Here is an 18,748-nt window from a genome sequence, read left to right on the forward strand (position 1 = left end):
TGTACATGTATGTATGTATGTATGTATGTATATATATATATATATATACATGTACATGTATGTATGTATGTATGTATGTATATATGTATATATACATGCATTTATGTTTTAGGGTAAAGAGTATTAGAGACTCCAAAAAATACATGCGCACTCATATTATTGTATATTTGTATTCGTATATATGCATTCATGGATAGCTTCACAGTCTCTGTAAGCATCAGTGAATGATGCACGCATACGTTGTATGTATGTGAATGTGTCGCTGGTGTCCATATGCACGCTTAAACAGCTAGTCTGTTATACTATTCGAGAATCCGTTCGAAGTACTGTAACGTTTCTCAGCTCCCACTCTCCAATAGCAAATCTGTTGTAACCTTATTGTGTATGGGTCCGTTCAGGTCGATGTAGTCTCTAAGCGTAGGCGCATGCCATATATACCATATTTCAGTAGACTTGTACTATTGCAATGCCCAATACCGCCAAGATGTCTGAGGACAAATAAGGCACCGTATAGTACTATTGAATCTCAACACATGTCCGATACTATTTGTTCACAGGCGTTAGCTCTATAGATAACATTGTGAATCCCCAGAGTATGTTTTACCCGATCACTCATTTGTATATATAGACGATGTCGTCTTTCTGCATTAAACTTGTACATGTAGATGAAAACATACGTTTTTATTCATCTACATGAGAATAAGCTGCCAAGACACGTAGAAGACGCCTTTATGAAAGCTTATATCATAAGGCTTAAGAGGCACGCTTCGCACTTTATACTATATTGTTTCTCTTTTATGTATATATATATATATGTGTGTGTGTGTGTGTGTGTATAGCCGCGTATATATGCTCATACTCACCGTACACATCTCTATTTCCGTTTCACTCGCAGCTTGGCAAGTTCAAGACCCCTCTGCGCAAGCTTATGACCCAGGGTGTGGAGGCCCCATACCCTCTGCTGGATGATGGCGGTCGTCCAGCAGGTATGCTGGTCATGCGTATGTGGGTGAGTGAACAGCGGGAAGTACCGAACAGCACCGAATCCCCACTGCGTAGGCAAAGGTCGACTAAGTCTGATCGCAACGCGGATGGTGACGGGACTAGCTCACGAGGTGTGTCTATTCATGTATATATACATATATGTCTTCTATATATATGTGTGTGTGTGTGTGTGCGTGTGTGAGGGGGGTTTCGCTGTGAGTATACGGAAGGGGTACAATCTAGACGCCTTGTGAGCTGGAGCGGAACGTCTTCTATGGGCAGGTGTTTGGCGTTCTATAGTCAAAGCTTCGAAGTGTTTGTAGATATAATTTTGATCCAAATGTGAAACCCGCATTGATGCGTGCTAGCAGCTCAATCCTGATTAACACACCCTTTCCCGTCGCACTACAAAGTTCACTCAAACTCAAACTTTATCAAACTTTAATCTCCCCCCCCCACCCCAATTCTTGAATAGTGTTTTTTATTCTTCGCCAGTGGGAGGTAAAACTAGAGTTGCCGAACCCAAGACACCATCCACATGCACACAACCCCCTTATCTGTGCCCATTAATGACCATCATAATGTCAATTATATATCCATTGTATTGCCAAATACATATCTACAACACACCCTCGTTTAGCCTCCATTGGCGAACCTCCCTACGTTTCTGATTATATTACATATTCCTCGGCGCATTCACACCCTATTGCCAATAGGTAGTAGAGCTCGGGCTGGCAACCCCGAGACATCTTACACAAACACACTCCATCTTGTTCCTGTTGCGCCACCTATACCGATTCCGAATTCAAATCCTAAAATCCGATCCACATTTGCAGTCGTACCCGATTCTCCAGCGGGAGTTAGAGCTCGGATTTAATTCATATCGCGCAACTACACCTATTTCGCATTCAAGTCCTGAATTCTATTCCACATTCCCCACTTCAGTTATACCCGATTCTCCAATGGGATCTCGACGTGCTGACAAACCGAAGACATCTTTTACAAGCATTGCTTCTCCCGGTGCACGCAGACGAGCAAAGTCAAACGCCCCTGCGTTCACATCACCGCAGCCCAAACGTGCCTCATTGATGTTGGAACCCGATGGTATGTATATTTGTATATATATATATATATATATGTATGTGAATATATATATGTGTGTGCGTGTGTTAGCATATATTTATGTCTCTTGTTTATTTATAAGTATAGTGTGGGTTCCGTTGGCTAATCCACATTTGATCGAAAACACAGACGGCAACACAACTGTGTCTGATGGAGAAGAGTCAGAAGGTGAGGATTATGATGCTTTCAAGACCAACGCACACATCAATACCAACAGCGACGATAGCTTCAGGGGAAAGGTGAGTGTGCAAAGATCAAAGATTCTCTTTGCGTGTTTGTATATCAATCAGAGTCGATGTACGTACTGTAAACGTAAAACGGAATAATAGAGTGTGGTGTGGAGACTTCCCATGACGAGCAAACGTTTGTATGTATATCCCAGAAAATGTTAAGTAGAAAACGTATCGTATCAGACAAGATATCAATCGAATCTGTGTTGTTTCTGGCCAGATGTTGGAAGTATAGATTCTACTTGTGAAAATTCATTCTGGAAAACAGTATCACCATATCGCTGCTGGTATCATGTGGTCTGGAAGTATGTTAAAGGTATATGTGGGTATATATATATACATAGATACATATGTACATATACATAGACATATATACACATACATTGATACATATACACATACATACATATAGACATACATAGACATATACACATACACGCACCATGCAAAACACGGATGTATATTAAATGTACTCTCTTTGTCCAACTTGATTTTTAATCGCTTAGTTCTATCTAGAAGCAGTGATATATGAATTCCTATGCATGTGTGACTGTCTTTGAATCTTCAGTTTAATTGTCATACTCTAGCTCTGTTTTACGTCCACACGTCCACACACACATCTCTATTGCTGCTACATATGTATAGCAATCACACACACATCACTGTTGTCATATATGCTAATGTCTACAAATATATATATATATATATATATATAGCAATGTAGCCTCTCCTTTAGCAGCCCTGTTGGTTCAGGTTCGGCACCAACTGTGGCGATATCAGATTGACCCAATCTTCGTCTACAGCACACACCAACCTAACCAGAGACTCGACACTTGACACCACACTATCTCCCACGTGGGGTGGTCCTTCGCATTTCTGGCTGTTTGTAGGAGATAGGTCGTATAAGTTTACTTAACATATAACGGTTCAGCAGAAGAGCGCCAGAATGCAAACCTCTACCACTACCGCTACCGTGTCTCACCCCAATCCTGACCGATGTGATTGCCAATCGGTCGAAATTGTACCTCACGTGATCGTGAATTGGTCGGCCTCTTACCAGACTTCTATTTCCATTCTGTCGGCTCGGGTGCTACACTGAATATCAAAGTTGACATATGTTTTATATGTATATGTATATATATATATACTGCTGCCGCTGCTGCCTTGATTATGATTCAGAGTACATTCTACTGTGTCTTGATAGCTGATATTGGTGTTTACCCCATACCCATAGCATACCCTACAAGCGTATCCCACTAGTTGTATGCTACATCCTGCTCCTATTCTCTTACCTACCCTCCCGCCTATCCTATATAGGTAATGGCGCGTGCGCGGTCTATCTCGCGAAGCGGAAAAGGCGCAAAACCACCCACCATTCTCCCGCCAGCGCCAATTAAAGCGCCGGAAGACGCCCTCTCACCAAACAGCAAGACAGCGACCAATGCCGAGATGGAGGAGTTGCGCATCTCACGGGTAGGCGTTCGCTTAAGTGTGTTGGATAGGGGTTACGGATTAACATTGATATTGGGCTGCGTATTGGTGGGGTGCTCGGGTAGCAAAGGGGGCAGTATAGGATGTACATATGGTGTGAATACGACATCTGCTGCGTGAGAATAAGACAAGCCACTTGTTTATGATACCAGGTACCTAGATACACCTCTTCAGTCGCTTGCTATCCTGCTGTTGTCGTTGTTGATATCTATGGATTCCGTTGTACTTAGTTCTTTGTATGTCCGGATATGTGTGCGGGTTGTTTCTGTGTGAGGCATGAATCGCTATGCTCTTCGCGTTGCTGGCTATGTACTGTGAAGCCGTGTGTGCATTGAAACACCTGCTGAAAGCACAACCTCAGCCCTTGATCTAATGAGTGTAGTACTATACTTAAAGTATCGTCGTTGAGTTTATTAGGCTACATTCTCGCTCTTCGCTGCGCCTCGAACAGGCTTTGATTGCCAATACACCATATAATTGTATTCTGGTTTGTTGTGTTTTGTCCTTATCTATTTTTGTTACATTGTATTGTATTATATTATCATCCTAATCCAATACACTGTGTTAAATTATGCCTTGACCTTCCGGAATCCTTCTCTGACTTTATATTAATACTATTGAATATGAACGCTGCAGGAGAAACTGCAACGCCGTTGCCAAGAACTGGAGACTATCATCATGTCACCCCTCACATCTTTCGCACCGGTCGATCTGAAAGAAAAGGTCAGTTATAAAGTAATATTCATATATATATATGTGTGTGTGTGTGTGTATGTATGTATGTATTTACAACGTGCATATTGTATCGTTGTTGACTACACGAACAGCTGTATATAAATCTAAATTGTGTATGTGATATTGTGATGGTAATATGATCCTCCTTAGGAGGGTATTCGGCGGTTGTCAGGGATTTTGTACCCAGCTTCCAAGGTTATAAGTAGCAGCAGAATAGCACCGGCTGGTGCTTTGTCGTGTCAACTGCTATTCTATATATATATATATATGCCTTACCATACTTGTATAATTAATACCTGGCAAGAAATTTAATCCACTTACCAGCGTTTAATTCATTTACCTCTCATTTCTCCATCTATCTACCTACTTCAGGAACCCCGCCGAACACTGAACGAAACAAAGTTCACCCAACCTGCCCCGGTAACTATGAACATGCCTCCCCCGGACGGCCTCACGGCCACCTTTGCCCCAGGCTTCTCGCAGTCGATCTGTGGCTGCCTGAGAGAAGGAACTGTCAGCAGCTGTCTCATGTCTTTCTTCTTCCCCTGTATCGTCAGTGCTGAGACGCAGGTGAGTGTATTGGTTTGATTTAACAGACTTAACCTTTTAAGAGAATGAACTTGACCTCTTGCAGTACGTCTGTGGCTGCCTGAGATAAGGGACTGGCAGCAGTTTTTCCATGTCTCACACACATCAGCTCGGATATACTCACACATCGCTCACCCATAAGATATCCATGCATACACACTTACTCAGGTATGATATCTACATACACCCTTCTTTCTACCTTCTAATCGTACATACACACTTGCTATGATATGCTTATATACGCACATCCTACCACCCACCCACAGGCCGAGGTCGAGGAACGCGAGTGCACCTTCAACGACTGTCTGTGCTACAGTGCCTATCTCACGCGCCAGTCCGTGCGAGCACGCCACAACATGGGCTATAGTGCTTGTGCTGACTGTTGCTGTGCATTCTTCTGTAACCCGTGCGTGGTAAGTCAGACACAACGGGAGAACACGGCGAGAATCAAGCTCAACACACAGTACAACTTTGGGGATGCGTACGGGAACAAGCGGGCGCAGGATTAGGACGTGGAGTGGGAGGAGATATTGAACTTTCACAATATATAGATAGGTATATGTATGTATATAGTTATACATGTATTTATATATATATATGTGTGTATATGTACATGTATGTATCTGCATGTATGTATATATGTAATTGATGCGTGTATATACAAATACATGTATAATATATTCAACACACAGTACAACTTTGGGGATGCGTACGGGAACAAACGGGCGCAGGATTAGGACGTGGAGTGGGAGGAGATATTGAACTTTCATAATATATAGACAGGTATATGTATGTATATAGTTATACATGTATTTATATATATATATTTATGTGTATATGTATATGTATGTATCTGCATATATGTATATATGTAATTGATGCGTGTATATATATGCATATATATACAAATACATGTATAATATATATACATAGTTGAAAGGAGAGAAATAATGGGCCTGGACTTAGCCAGCAGAAATATGTGCCCATGGAGGTTGTAGTTCTTCAATGGCTTCAGAAAATACTGAGCATACTGTCCGGCCACTACGTTCAAATCACGGATGTGTACATAGCAAAACTTCTTGTGTACATACCCCTCTCCAAGCGGCTGACAAATCGGGCGAGTACAGAGGCTTTGGTACGTATATATACCAAGATATAGACGGATTCGGAACATATCGACGGATATGAAAAATCATACTAGCCGCTGTACGTCTGCCATGAAATGGGATACATTTTCTCGATCTCACCAGCTAGCGTTTATACGTTTTCCATCAAACCTGTCTACGGTAGTACGTTTTTGAACTCGGGCTCTACCAAGGTATTCGTGAGACAGCAAACTCCGCGCGTCTGTCACTCGCGTTGTTACTAGCATGAAGAATTAAAGCTACCGATGTCTTGATCTGTGTCTACATTATTCATACATAGACCCCATGTACAATGCATACACATAACTATCTATAGTAATAGTTATATAGCATATGTGTACACACATCAATAATACAGAAGTAGTACATGTACATGCTAATATGCAGTCTTAATAGATATCATCGGGGCCCGAAATCAATTCCTTCACTCAAGATATTTTTAAGGAAGGCAGCTAAAGTGGTATCGACCAGTACCTATTATTGCGATAAATTGCAGTCGATCCCTCGGCTGTGATCAAACAAACGAAACGTTCTTCCTCTCCTTATTGAACTGAGCGTATTCACCGGGAAATTAGCTCACGGTAGATTGTTGCTAAATCATGAACTACTACTTTATCAACAGTATAGTATCACGGTTTCTAATCAGTCCCTACCCCCTGCACATTTCTCCGCACCCGAGATTTCGACCCAATCTAGTTACTTGTGTGTATCTATCTGTTGCCATAGGTCCACCCATACACGGGATACATCAGAATAAGGATAAACCGGCTATTATTTTGCGATATGGTAGTAGAGCGCAATATCAATAAGGCCGTATGGGTTTGTTCTAGAGGTTTAGTTTTATTGGAGTGCCTATAGTGGCGTGGTGACGAATAGACTGCCTAGCCGCAGCAGTCTCCCTAATTCAACACTGCCAGGATTACAGTAGCTCCTACAGTAGCATAGTGTAGGACCCTGATTAGTTATGAATATGTATTTTTCAGAATGTTTACAATCCTATATTATACTGGAATAGGGGGTAGTTCAGTAGGGGGTTTATCATAATTGTGGGACAAGGTTAAATTTTAATTTCAACAGTGGCACACTAAGGCTAGTGGCGAAATCTCTACTTTATACTCCACGTTCTTTCATAGAATCGTACAGTATTTAAAATGAAATTGACGGCCATATGTCAATCATCGTTTTCTCCTTCTACTACAACGTTGGAACTGTTCACTCCGCCCTAGGATAGGCAAACGCTGAAGTTTTACAACCACACTCTGACCTCGGAAAACCTGCCGAGGCTATTCTGTTGAAGATCGAGCGACGTAGCTACGTAGTACCTAAAACTGGGCGCCACTCTCTTTTTGGACTCCGACTCGAGATGTCCGGAGCCTCCACATCTCAACAACACAACCGTACACTCCAGTGGTATGCCCTAGACAACGAAGGCTGGAGGTTTGCGGTAGCACTGGATACCTGCACGACGGTGCGGTGTCAGGACAACGTACCGCCCCCTCGCGGTCTATTAGAGCCACCAGTGGTCACTCCAATTGGTATAAAGGGCAGGAATCCGGAATCTTAAGCAGAGCTAACTATTTGACACACGGAGTCAAACGTGCACATCTGTGGCCTTTCACATGATCATCGGGAAGGTGTATAACTAAGGCAAAGCTATGTAGTCAACGACCCCGGCCAAGTGATAAAAATTAGGCAGCTAAGAGTGACAGAGTGCACGGCACTTGCACCGCTGGTGAAACAGCAAGTGAACCCCAATGAGCACAACTCATCCAAAATACCTAAATTCGTACGTGCGACCAAAAAGAACCCACACGAAGTAGATCTTCATCGGTATGAGTTCAACTCGAAGGAAGATACAGACGAGTAGTCAGGCCGCGCCAACCGCACTCCATCAGAGAGATCGATGTATTAACATGCATAGTATGGAGGGAGCACAGCGTGGCCAAGGAGGTACTGATAATGATTCAATATAGTGTGAGGCCAGTTTGGGCTCCATCACAATAACATAGAGAATCATCCTAGGCGTGACAACTCCAATGGTAACATCGAAGCTGACACTACTAGAGGAAGACTGTGTTGTCTGGTGTTGTCAGGTACATAGAAGCTTACGAATGCGGAGTGTACTATGTAGTAGCTGTTGCAGAGCCCCCAAGGTGGCAATTTTGAGACCGCGCGACACAACTATGGTGCTTCCTTACTTTACCGATGGGGGTATCTTTTTCACCAGCATACTCACCGCCAGCAACTCAGCGTAGTTCTAAGTTTTTCACAAAACACAATGACATTAATGCAAAAAATAAAAATGGAAGCTACTGCGCTTCACATCTTGATCAGGGAGCTGTACAATATCTCGAAAACATGGCTCAGGAATTAGAATACGCGTACTGTACCGCCAACTCGACTATATGCCGCAGTTTTATATTAGCCGTCCGGCAGCCAACCGACAAGGAACCAATGCACACCTTGATTCTAACGAAAGAATAGCTGAGAGAACACAGCAAAACTACCAAGTGGAAATGAACTACTTGAACAAGCATGCACCTGATAATAATATCAACACAGCTGTCCCACATCGGTTTCGGAGGTAGAATTTTTAGTACAATGTCTTTTCGACAATGCGAACCCAAAAAAAGTCCGCTCAAGCTAATATCAGAGGACGATTGGAAAAATTGGCAACCTTTGCCGACGTACTGATCGTACCAGTCAACTCCGAAAACCAATAAGTCGTGGATACTGAACGCGCCGAGTCATATTGTCTCGTGGAAGGCACTCGTAGCTGTCTGTTAATTAACGGCGGCAAGAGACACAAATAACCCCCAACCCCCGTACGGAATGTGTGCCACTGTTTTTCGATTACATGTGCGTCCAATAAGGACACTACCCAAGACACTACCCAAGACGCAATAAATTTTGAATAGCCAGAGAGCGTTGCGAGGTGGTGGTGGTTACAAAGGCTGCGTAGCCTTATATTCCGCATCCCCACGCGCTATCATGAATAGAATCGAATAGTACGATACAGACTGGTGACTACAGCTCGTATCGTTCTCACTTGTGCCCGATACGGAGATGCCTTCATAGAAGCACCATTTAAAAAAGCTCGCAAGTCGTATCGTAGTTGACACAGATGTAGTGAGGATAGCAAACACATTACACACAGTTAGACCTAATCGACAGGCACGATGTATGCCCCATTGGCGAGTCCTCTGTTATGAAGTTGTTGTTAGAACTGTGTAGAGCCCATCGACACATTTAGGTGCTGCCACCAGTAGATAACTATGGCGTACGAATGTGTGGGGGGCGAGCTGAGACCTACCAGCTCGAAAACAGACTCAGCGTAATCTTCTGCGCCTGGTTCAGTATCTCGAGATCACGACCACTGTTTCTATTTTCAGGGACCACACAACATAGGGTCCTAGTTTATACAAAGATGATCAGGATTGTGATCAAAGTGTTCGACGAGAGGACCTAGCATTGTTTTGGAGGCGTCATCGTTTTTAGGGATTGGTCTTAGCGATTGTTGGAGCGGATTGATCAGCAGTATTAATAAAGGCAGTTTTCCTAGACGTGGCACGTCGTCTGCTGCCAGATTCAGTTCCTTTGCAAGTAGTTAAGGACAATTGGCTACCAGACGCTGTTGTGATGCACACTAGGCATGTACAACAAGTTGGCTAATCATCAACTGAGATTGTTTTCTGGTGAGCCAAATACGAAGGGCGTGTTGAGTCGTTCGGTTGACATAGGTGAGCCAAATACGAGGGATTGTGCCAATTGCTTGATCGTAGGGAACATTTTTGAGTTTGCTAAATAAATACAAGATAAGTCAGTTAGGATTGAGCAGTGGGGCAGCTTGTGTAAGAAAAATCGGTGTTGTTCCCCTTTGTTAAAGCCCTTGTTCCTTCGATCACACAGAATGCATCTTTAGCAAAAATACTAGTCGTATTCGCTAGAAGTACTATTGATTCATGGCTCACATGCCATCGTTATAGATGAGTGAATTAATTTAATACATTTTTGAATATATATAAAGGTCTTTCTGAAGAAAAGTTAAATAATATTTAAAAAGACATACTGGATTCTAGAGATTGGCCTCGGGGGAAAAGCGGTTTCCAGGCCACCAAGTAGTAGTTCATATTAATATTATTTAGTATATAAATTCCTAAATCTATGTCGTGAGTAGGACAAAGATATTTGATTCGTATAACCGTATACGCAGGCTATAGTAGAAATCAACCATACCTCTTGAGTTAGCTATTTTTATTCACATACTCAGACTATTAATGCAATCAAAATGTATCTAATACAACACTTTAAAGCTATTGCAAAAAGAACTTATATTCAGTTCTAAAAGATATAAATTAAAACCAATGTCTTATTTCATTTGAACTTAATTGAAATAAGATTTTTTGAACTACCACACGGAACCAAAGGTACGACTTTCTCAGAGGAAAACACTCAGAGGCCAACACAGCGGTAAAGCGGCTTTCTACATTAACATGATTGAATAGTTATTTTATCAATGCCCAAGGCGGGTTCGCCCATCCTTTGTATATTTTCGGACCATTATTGAATTCGTCAATTTTGAAGGGTGAATAGAGGACCTGCAGTCCGGTAGTTGTGCGCTGTGTAACGTCGCAAACATGTTCATTTTATGTTCGCTCTATGTTTTTTGAGCTAGTATGAATAAGCAAAGGTGTAGCCTCCAATCGGTAGCTAACAACTCTCAACAGCCTTTAAATAGTCTGGTAACATCACCGTCATTTGTTTACCAATATTTGGTATAGTATAGCTAAAGGGCGTGTCGATTACAGATTGACTCGTCACAGGAACAGACTATGCAGAGATCTTAATTTTTTTGTATGCGACTATATAATCAGCTGTCTAAAAATATTTTAGATTACCATAGTGTAACTGGAAGTGTCGCTAGATGAGGTACTTCATTTAAAGTCATAAACCCGCAATGGCTGTTGACATTCGTGGAGGCAATCTAATCTAGAACTTGTTCGACTTTCCTGCACAGGATCTATCTCTATACCATGTCCGAATATCATATATTCTAATGTGATACTTTGTCTATTTCCGACTCACAGTTACCTTCATTTATTATGAAGCTGTGTGTATTTAGTCGTGTACGTGACTATATGTGAGTGTTCTTCGCGTGTAACGGTAAAGGTAATCAAGTAATATCATCCCAGTATACCCTTGCTTGTGGCAATTTGTAAACAGACCCACCTGTAGCCCAAAAGGTGCATCTCTGAACATATACTGGCTACCTTTCTACGTTCTACGCAAAAGAGAAGTGGGATACTTTCGAAGTATCTTAATTGGGTGATAACCTTTTGCATGGTTTATCTTGGGAATACTTTGGCACCTCCCAAAAAGGGTAACATCTCGTTTATACGAGATAATCTTAAGTTCTTTGTGGGTAACATCCTGTAATAAATTATGTGAATGACTTGAAACCCCAATAACAAAAATATCCCATGACAAGATCTGAACTCGCGACTTTTCGGTTTAGTCATTCACTTTATTCATTACAATCCTATTTTAATATGCTTCTTGTCCAAATATACTCGAACTTCCTTTAATTAAAAGTATCGTCAGAGTTAAGCCAGTCAGCTGTTGAATGTGCCAAATTAGAAGGTGTAGGTTCGTAGTTCAATTCCAACGACTTTTGCAATGGCATAGTCGCCACATCAGTATGTGTGTACGACATACAATAGTTCCATTTAGTGTTGTAATTTTGTCACATTGTGATACAACACAACAACGGTGCTAATATAAAAATATGGGATAAGCTGAGTGGCTGCGGGTGTAAGTGGAGACAAATACGAGATACGGGATGGTGACTACTATCATCGTCTCTTTAGATACGAAAGATTTAGTTATGTTTAAAATAGGACTTAGAGTAGGATATATTCCATTCTAGCGCATTCGACCTGTTTGTTCTACAAGAGTATGCTGGCGGTGCCAACTGATCGGTGCTGTTAAGTCTTAACAGAAATTTTGATGCAACAGCGCAATAATATATGCTACAGACCTAACTACTATCTACTTGCAACATACAGATACATACAACATACATATAGTGTTGCAGCACAGTTCGGTACCTCTGAGTATGATTTATTGATTTTGAATTCGAGAATGCCGTAGCGGACGGTACAGTGATCTAGGACAGGACAGGACAGTCCAGTCCTAAGCAACGGACATAGGACAGCCCTAAACCCTAGTCACGAGGACAGCCATGGTCAGACAGTTCACATGTCATCGGAAGGCAAGTCAACCAGGAGACAGAGACTCCCGGTTAAGATTAGCAAGCTAGCCCTCGGGCTGACTGTTTTGTAAACTGGTTGTAGCAAAGCTAGACCAACTAGCTCAGTTTGCTGACTGTAAACAACGTACTACAACTAAGCTCCACTAGGCAACCTAGGGTAAAATCCTAAGAGCCTTCGAACAGTATCATCAATTTACAACACAGCAGTTCATCAATTTAATAATTTTTACTGAGTATTCGTAACCCCACAATAGTCAGTGTGTTTTGCGCAGTTTAGTTCTACTTCGGTGGTTCAGTCTCTCCACATCTACTACACATGTTCTTATTCTTCTCCCTATAGGACAAGGGAAAGTTGTCCAGCGGGTACAACACACACGCATCCTCCCGGATGATGCTCGAGTCGATTTCTCACTTCTGCAATTTGATCAAGCTATCCAGATCAAGATGACGATGGAGCTCGGTTTCGGTGCCACGGTAGCCATGATTCAAGGCTACCTTATAGCACCTTATAGTATACTACGGTGCTGCCCACTTCTGTCGCCCTGAGAATGTACTCAAGCTCCTCGACCACGAGAAACGCCTAAACACAGCACACTACCGTGACGACCATACCAAGCTGATCTACTTGTCTGATTTCGAGAAGAACGGCGTCCTGTCAATCGTATACCGTCTAGTTGAGAAAGCTGGCCCGGTGGTGCAGTACCAGTTTTACCAGTAAGGTAATATGCACTAGCACTCACCCAGTGACCGTGTCCGACAGCGTCACCGGTCGCTACTCCACAGATCACACACTACTGGTCAATGTTTCAGTTGCTCGTTCAACAACAGTTCTGCCGTCTTGCCGCCCTGGCTAGGAATCCTAAACGCTTGAAGCTACACTGAACGCACCGACCGCCGCCTCCACGAGTACGCAACATCAAGATACTACTGACTGAGGATGTGAACGATACCGTAGGCTCAAGAGCCACACCCTAATCAAGATCGTGGCCTATACAACTGTCACTCCAGTACCCATAGCAGCACATCATCCCAAGCTGATCTACTTGTCTGATTTCGTGAAGAACAGCGTCCTGTCAATCGTATCCCGTCATACCGTCTAGTGGAGAAAACTAACCCAGTAGTGCAGTACCAGTTTTACCAGCAAGGTAATAAACACCAGCACTCACCCAGTGACCGTGTCCGACAGCGTCACCGGTCGCTACGATATAGATCACACACTACAGGTCAATGTTTCAGTTGCTCGTTCAACAACAGATCTGCCGTCTTGCCGCCCTGGCGAGGAACCCTAAACCCTTGAAGCTACACTGAACGCTCCGACCGCCGCCTCCACGAGTACGCAACATCAAGGTACTCATGTGGATACTTATAAACAAAATTTTGACAATTGGATACGTTTTAAAATATGTATTTAGAGAGCAAAGCATTGCCCGGACAGACATGAGCAATGCGTCATCGTATTCAGCGTAAAAAATTGGATCAGGATCATAATGGACAAACACCGAAAACATTAGTGACGGTTGGTAACAGGAAGTGGGCTTAAAATAGCCCCAATACCACATTTTACGGTTGCTAGTTAGATATGATTTTCAAACACACATATAATCGCTTCTAATGCACTTTAAACTTAGTGGTTTCGTGCACAGTGATCCTTAAGAGTATATTTTTATGTCAGTATATGGTTTTTTTAAGAAAGAACTAATAAATACAATGTATAGTATCGTAAAAAAATTCGAGATCACTAGATGTTGATTCAATTTGTCGTGTGTGCAACAAATGTTTTTCACGCCATCAGATGGCGCTGTTTTTAGGTTATAGAAGAATTTAATATGAGAAACGTAGTGCACATCACACATAGGATACCAAGGTGAACAACTACAGTATGAGCGACGCTGATTGGAACAGCCAGCGGCTTTGCAGACCCTCTTTCGGTACATTGTTGTACCAGGTTTCACCTTGATCCATTGATTCGATTCATTTAACACTCCAGTTGTTCCGACTGGTCATTGCATCGGCCTGTGATCATTCAAAGGTACTGCTGTGCGAGTTGTAACACCCTCTCCATGACAGTACAGCTATTTCACTTCAAGCTGCACCTCCCTGTGAGCTTCATGCATACTTCTGGGCTTCTGTTTGAATATATGTTGGTGTGCTAGTACAGCATTGGCCACGTATCCACTACGTAATGATACATTCTGGTCGACCATTTCTTCGTCTTGATCCCTGTTTCAAGACACACGGATCCACCCCTAACTTGATTATTTAAATCGACCGCATTCCGTCCCTTATGGTGATAGTGACTTACTGTAGGAGGATATCGAAAAGTGGTTTTAGTAACGATAGATCTGCTTGCCCTTTCGTTTTGATGTGCCATATTTGGCTGCAAAAAATCCTGTGTATAGCTGATCTTTGTGGTCGTACGAATCCCTTTCTGTGTATCGTAATCGAACAATGGCTTGGAGGCCATGTGCTCTTTAAGTGCATCGCCTGGCACACCTTTCGGCCAATACTTCCTCTTCTTGATTACAAACATTTCAAAAAGACCAACCAACAGCAGCTCATAAAGTAGCTACAGGATACAAAACCCCGAATGGGACTATCTTGATTTGACATAAAAAAACCCCATTATTTGTTCCAAACGCGAAAATACCTCAAAAATCGGCCAATTTTTAAGGTATTTTGGTGTTTGGACCGGAAATATGGGAAATAACGTAAATAAATCAGTAGCTTCGCACCCCGAATCCATGACAATAACACGGCTTGTATGCTGTATAGATTCAGATAGCCGCATAACAAGAACCCGTCTTGCCAAACTCGTCATAGCGCTATGGTGATGGATGTGGAGTACGTACTTTACCCTCGACTAAATCAAGAGCAAAGACGACATATAATTTGCAGCACGCTATAGTTTAAAATTCATTACCAAAAGACCACGGTTTACGTGGACAGCGGAGACATACTTTCGTCGACACAGCACTTCCAACTAGGCGAGAAGACTCGTTGCATATTCCTGGAGAATGTGAACGATACCGTAGGCTCAAGAGCCACACCCTAATCAAGATCGTGGCCGACACAACTGTCACTCCAGTACCCATCGCAGCACACGTAGTGGAACGCATGAATACCGTAACCCGCAGTACCCAGAGCTCAAGCTACACCACTCATCCACCGATGCCAAGCGAATTCGAATATTCTGGCACGAGTACGGCATTGAAATTGAAGAAATCGAACCTCGGTCCAAAACAGTGGTTCAACAAGCCCCAGTAGTCCAGCCACCACAAGATGGAGTACCCTTCATGGTGACTACAGACGCATCCAACATGGCGTCGGGAGGTATTCTGTATCGAATGATTGACAGGAAACCGAGATACGTGCAGTACTTTAGCAGAGCTATGAACTCGTCACAAAACAATTTTCCGACTATGCAGCAAGAGCTATTAGCTATTGTGACCGTACTCACTCGTTTTAAGGATTACTTATACGGTACACATTTTAATGTACTGTGTGATCAGAAATTGTTGCAATATTTAAAAGATATGAAACCAAATTCACAATTGGTCAGTCAATGGCACGATACGATCGCAAAGTTTTCTTTTAGTATTACACATATACCGGGTATACACAATCACTTACCGGATATACTGTCACGCTTCGTACCGGATTTCAACAAGGTGGTTCGGGAATTGCTAGCTACGGATTGGAAGGCCAATCCTAGGTGGTTTAAAATTGCAGACAACATACATGGACCACATTCCATCGATATTTTTTTTGCAGCACATCACAATGCACATATGCCGCTATACCGTACTCTGGAACACCCAGACGGTGATGGGTTTTAAATCGATTTATCCGATGAGAACGCATGAGCGAATCGACCGTGGTTGTTGATACCACAGTTGCTAAATTATGTTCATTTACAAGATGCTACCATCACTCATTCAGATAAATGGCCACCACAGTTGATATCGATGATACAATGTGAGCCCATATATGTGGATAGAGAGGTAGATACTGTCCTCTACCAGGGTACCCGTGCAGTCCAGAAGACTCCTTGGCGACATACGATAATATGTCGAATAGGTCGAGTTGGTACAACCAAATGGACACCATTCGTCACCTTCAAACATAAAGTCGACGAATCCAAGATTCCACTCTTGACACCTAAGTTTCAACGAGAGGCTGGGGCGACACACGCACCTGCAGTATGCGTTACTTAGGTACAAGCTGATCATAAGGATGCAAAGAGGAACTCATCACTATCGAAGGCATTTTACAAAAAGATATGTCCTGATAAAGAAACTACATACGAAGCCGAGACTAGGCTACTCAAACAGTTCATGAATAACTATCCAGATGTATACGACCATGTATCTCAACCAATGAACAAAGAGAACAATAGTAGAATTCACACGGCCGATCTTTCAGGCGAGATTGGACGAGGCGAGTTTTCGAGTCCGGGTGATGAAGTAGTAGAATCCTCACTTCCAGATTTTGATATAGCAAGATCAACGGAGGGTGACATTCTAAAGTGGTTAAGGCAGAATCATGCACTTGAACACATGGATAAGGTTAGGACTGAGAAAGATTGCAAGAGGTACGGGATTGTACACCCAAAGCTCAAGCAATATATATCTCAGGTGTATCACGAATTTAACGATTGCGAAGTTAACCGGATCAAGCGCTATGAATATGCCCCATTGCGGAGTGTATCAGAAAACGAGCCATGTCGCAGGGCTATCATTGATTTGGTTGAGCTACCCACGTCCGAACACATGAAAGATAAATATGTCTGCCACGTTTTTGATGTCGCTTCAAGATATAATGTATTATATCCTTTGAAAGACAAATCAACACAAACGGTGGCTGAGTGCATTTATAAGTGTTTCGTAGATTTCGGCTGGCCAGCTTTAGTACGTACCGATAACGGTAGTGAGTTTACAGGAGACGTCATGACGACGCTGTTACTCGTTCCGGGATCATGCCACAAAATGGGTGTACCTTATAAGCCTCAGACACAAGGTGCAAATGAAGTGCGACACAGAAAGATAAAGGAGTTCATGCGTGGAGCGTTGCTAGACGATGCTGACTTGTAGCCATACTTAATTAACTGGGTACAGACACACATGAACGAGACACCGGATTCAGTCACTGGTACAACACCCGCCCACTATTTCAGGGGCCGTTATAGTGGATTAGAAATACCTTTCAACAAGGATTCTCAAGATCATGTGTTACTATGGTTAGAGAAGATGCGTCGTACCTTTCCTTGTTTGAGAGAGATGAAGGACATCGCACTCAAGAAGAGACAAAGCGATGGAATGATTCAAAAATAAATAAATAGTCGAGTTTGAGGTAGGCGATATAGTCAACATTATGGCTCGCAACTCCGATACAACTGTGCTTACGGCTAAATACATTAGATCATTCAAGATTTCAGTAGCCGATAAGAAGAGCGGAATTTACGAAGTCAACAATGTTGACGGGTCAAGTGCTCTTAATATCGGATCCCATCGAATTCCAACGACGAAAATCATCCTTCGTCGCACACGTGAAGCTACTACACCTTGTATGTTTTATGAGTTTAAGAAAATTCTGGGGAAATACAAACATGAGGATATCACTTACTACACTACGGAGTTTGCAGATGGCGTACAATACGATCTACCTCCATCGTCATTCGATGATCTTGATGTATTGAAAGCTTTTAATAAGAAGTTTCGTAAGCGTCTACATAAGAACAAGGTAGACACCGACGCGATCTTACTTACAAACAATCGTCCGGAAGTAGTCAAGTTTTATCCCCAGACATCATTCATTCCAAGTTCCTAAGAACATGGAATGTATGTACCTCCGAAAGGCACTAAGAACCGTTCCATTCACCATCGGGGACCTTAAGGACCTAAACCCGAACGTAATAGAATAACCAGGTAACTTATAAAGTCTAAGTATACTTTGTCTAAGAGAGTATAATATGAGCATTGAGGCCATTTTATATGATCGAAACCCGTTTCTTCTTTTCGCTTGTACAATTCATGTGAGATATTTGAGTCTATGTGCTTCAAAACACATATAAGCCAACATTGGAATTTTCAAGCTGGAAGGGGGGGGGGGGGGGGGGGGGGTGCGGTGTAAAATCAGCGGGTTCCTATCGTAGAAGCACATGTTAACGTATATTATAAATGTAA

At 42.5% G+C, this 18,748-nt stretch overlaps 2 protein-coding genes across 2 annotated transcripts in view; both read left to right on the plus strand.

Annotated features, from left to right (window-relative positions):
- The window catches only part of SARC_09039 (hypothetical protein), a 7,029-nt gene extending 1,225 nt beyond the window's left edge, over positions 1 to 5,804 (plus strand). Inside the window, exons 2-8 of the mRNA XM_014296962.1 lie at positions 896 to 1,115; positions 1,930 to 2,088; positions 2,236 to 2,345; positions 3,654 to 3,809; positions 4,464 to 4,550; positions 4,935 to 5,132; positions 5,417 to 5,804. Coding sequence (XP_014152437.1) covers positions 896 to 1,115; positions 1,930 to 2,088; positions 2,236 to 2,345; positions 3,654 to 3,809; positions 4,464 to 4,550; positions 4,935 to 5,132; positions 5,417 to 5,659 — 1,173 coding nt within the window. The 3' untranslated portion in view covers positions 5,660 to 5,804. The remainder of the gene's footprint in view (positions 1 to 895; positions 1,116 to 1,929; positions 2,089 to 2,235; positions 2,346 to 3,653; positions 3,810 to 4,463; positions 4,551 to 4,934; positions 5,133 to 5,416) is intronic.
- A 1,854-nt stretch (positions 5,805 to 7,658) lies between these two features.
- SARC_09040 (hypothetical protein) lies at positions 7,659 to 7,859 on the plus strand (the record flags this gene model as incomplete). Its single annotated transcript, XM_014296963.1, has 1 exon — positions 7,659 to 7,859. One exon carries the CDS (start codon positions 7,659 to 7,661, stop codon positions 7,857 to 7,859), a length of 201 nt encoding a protein of 66 aa, XP_014152438.1.
- Between the last annotated feature and the right edge of the window lie 10,889 nt (positions 7,860 to 18,748).

Source organism: Sphaeroforma arctica, assembly GCF_001186125.1.
Source record: "Sphaeroforma arctica JP610 unplaced genomic scaffold supercont1.876, whole genome shotgun sequence".
NCBI classification, from domain to species: Eukaryota; class Ichthyosporea; order Ichthyophonida; genus Sphaeroforma; species Sphaeroforma arctica.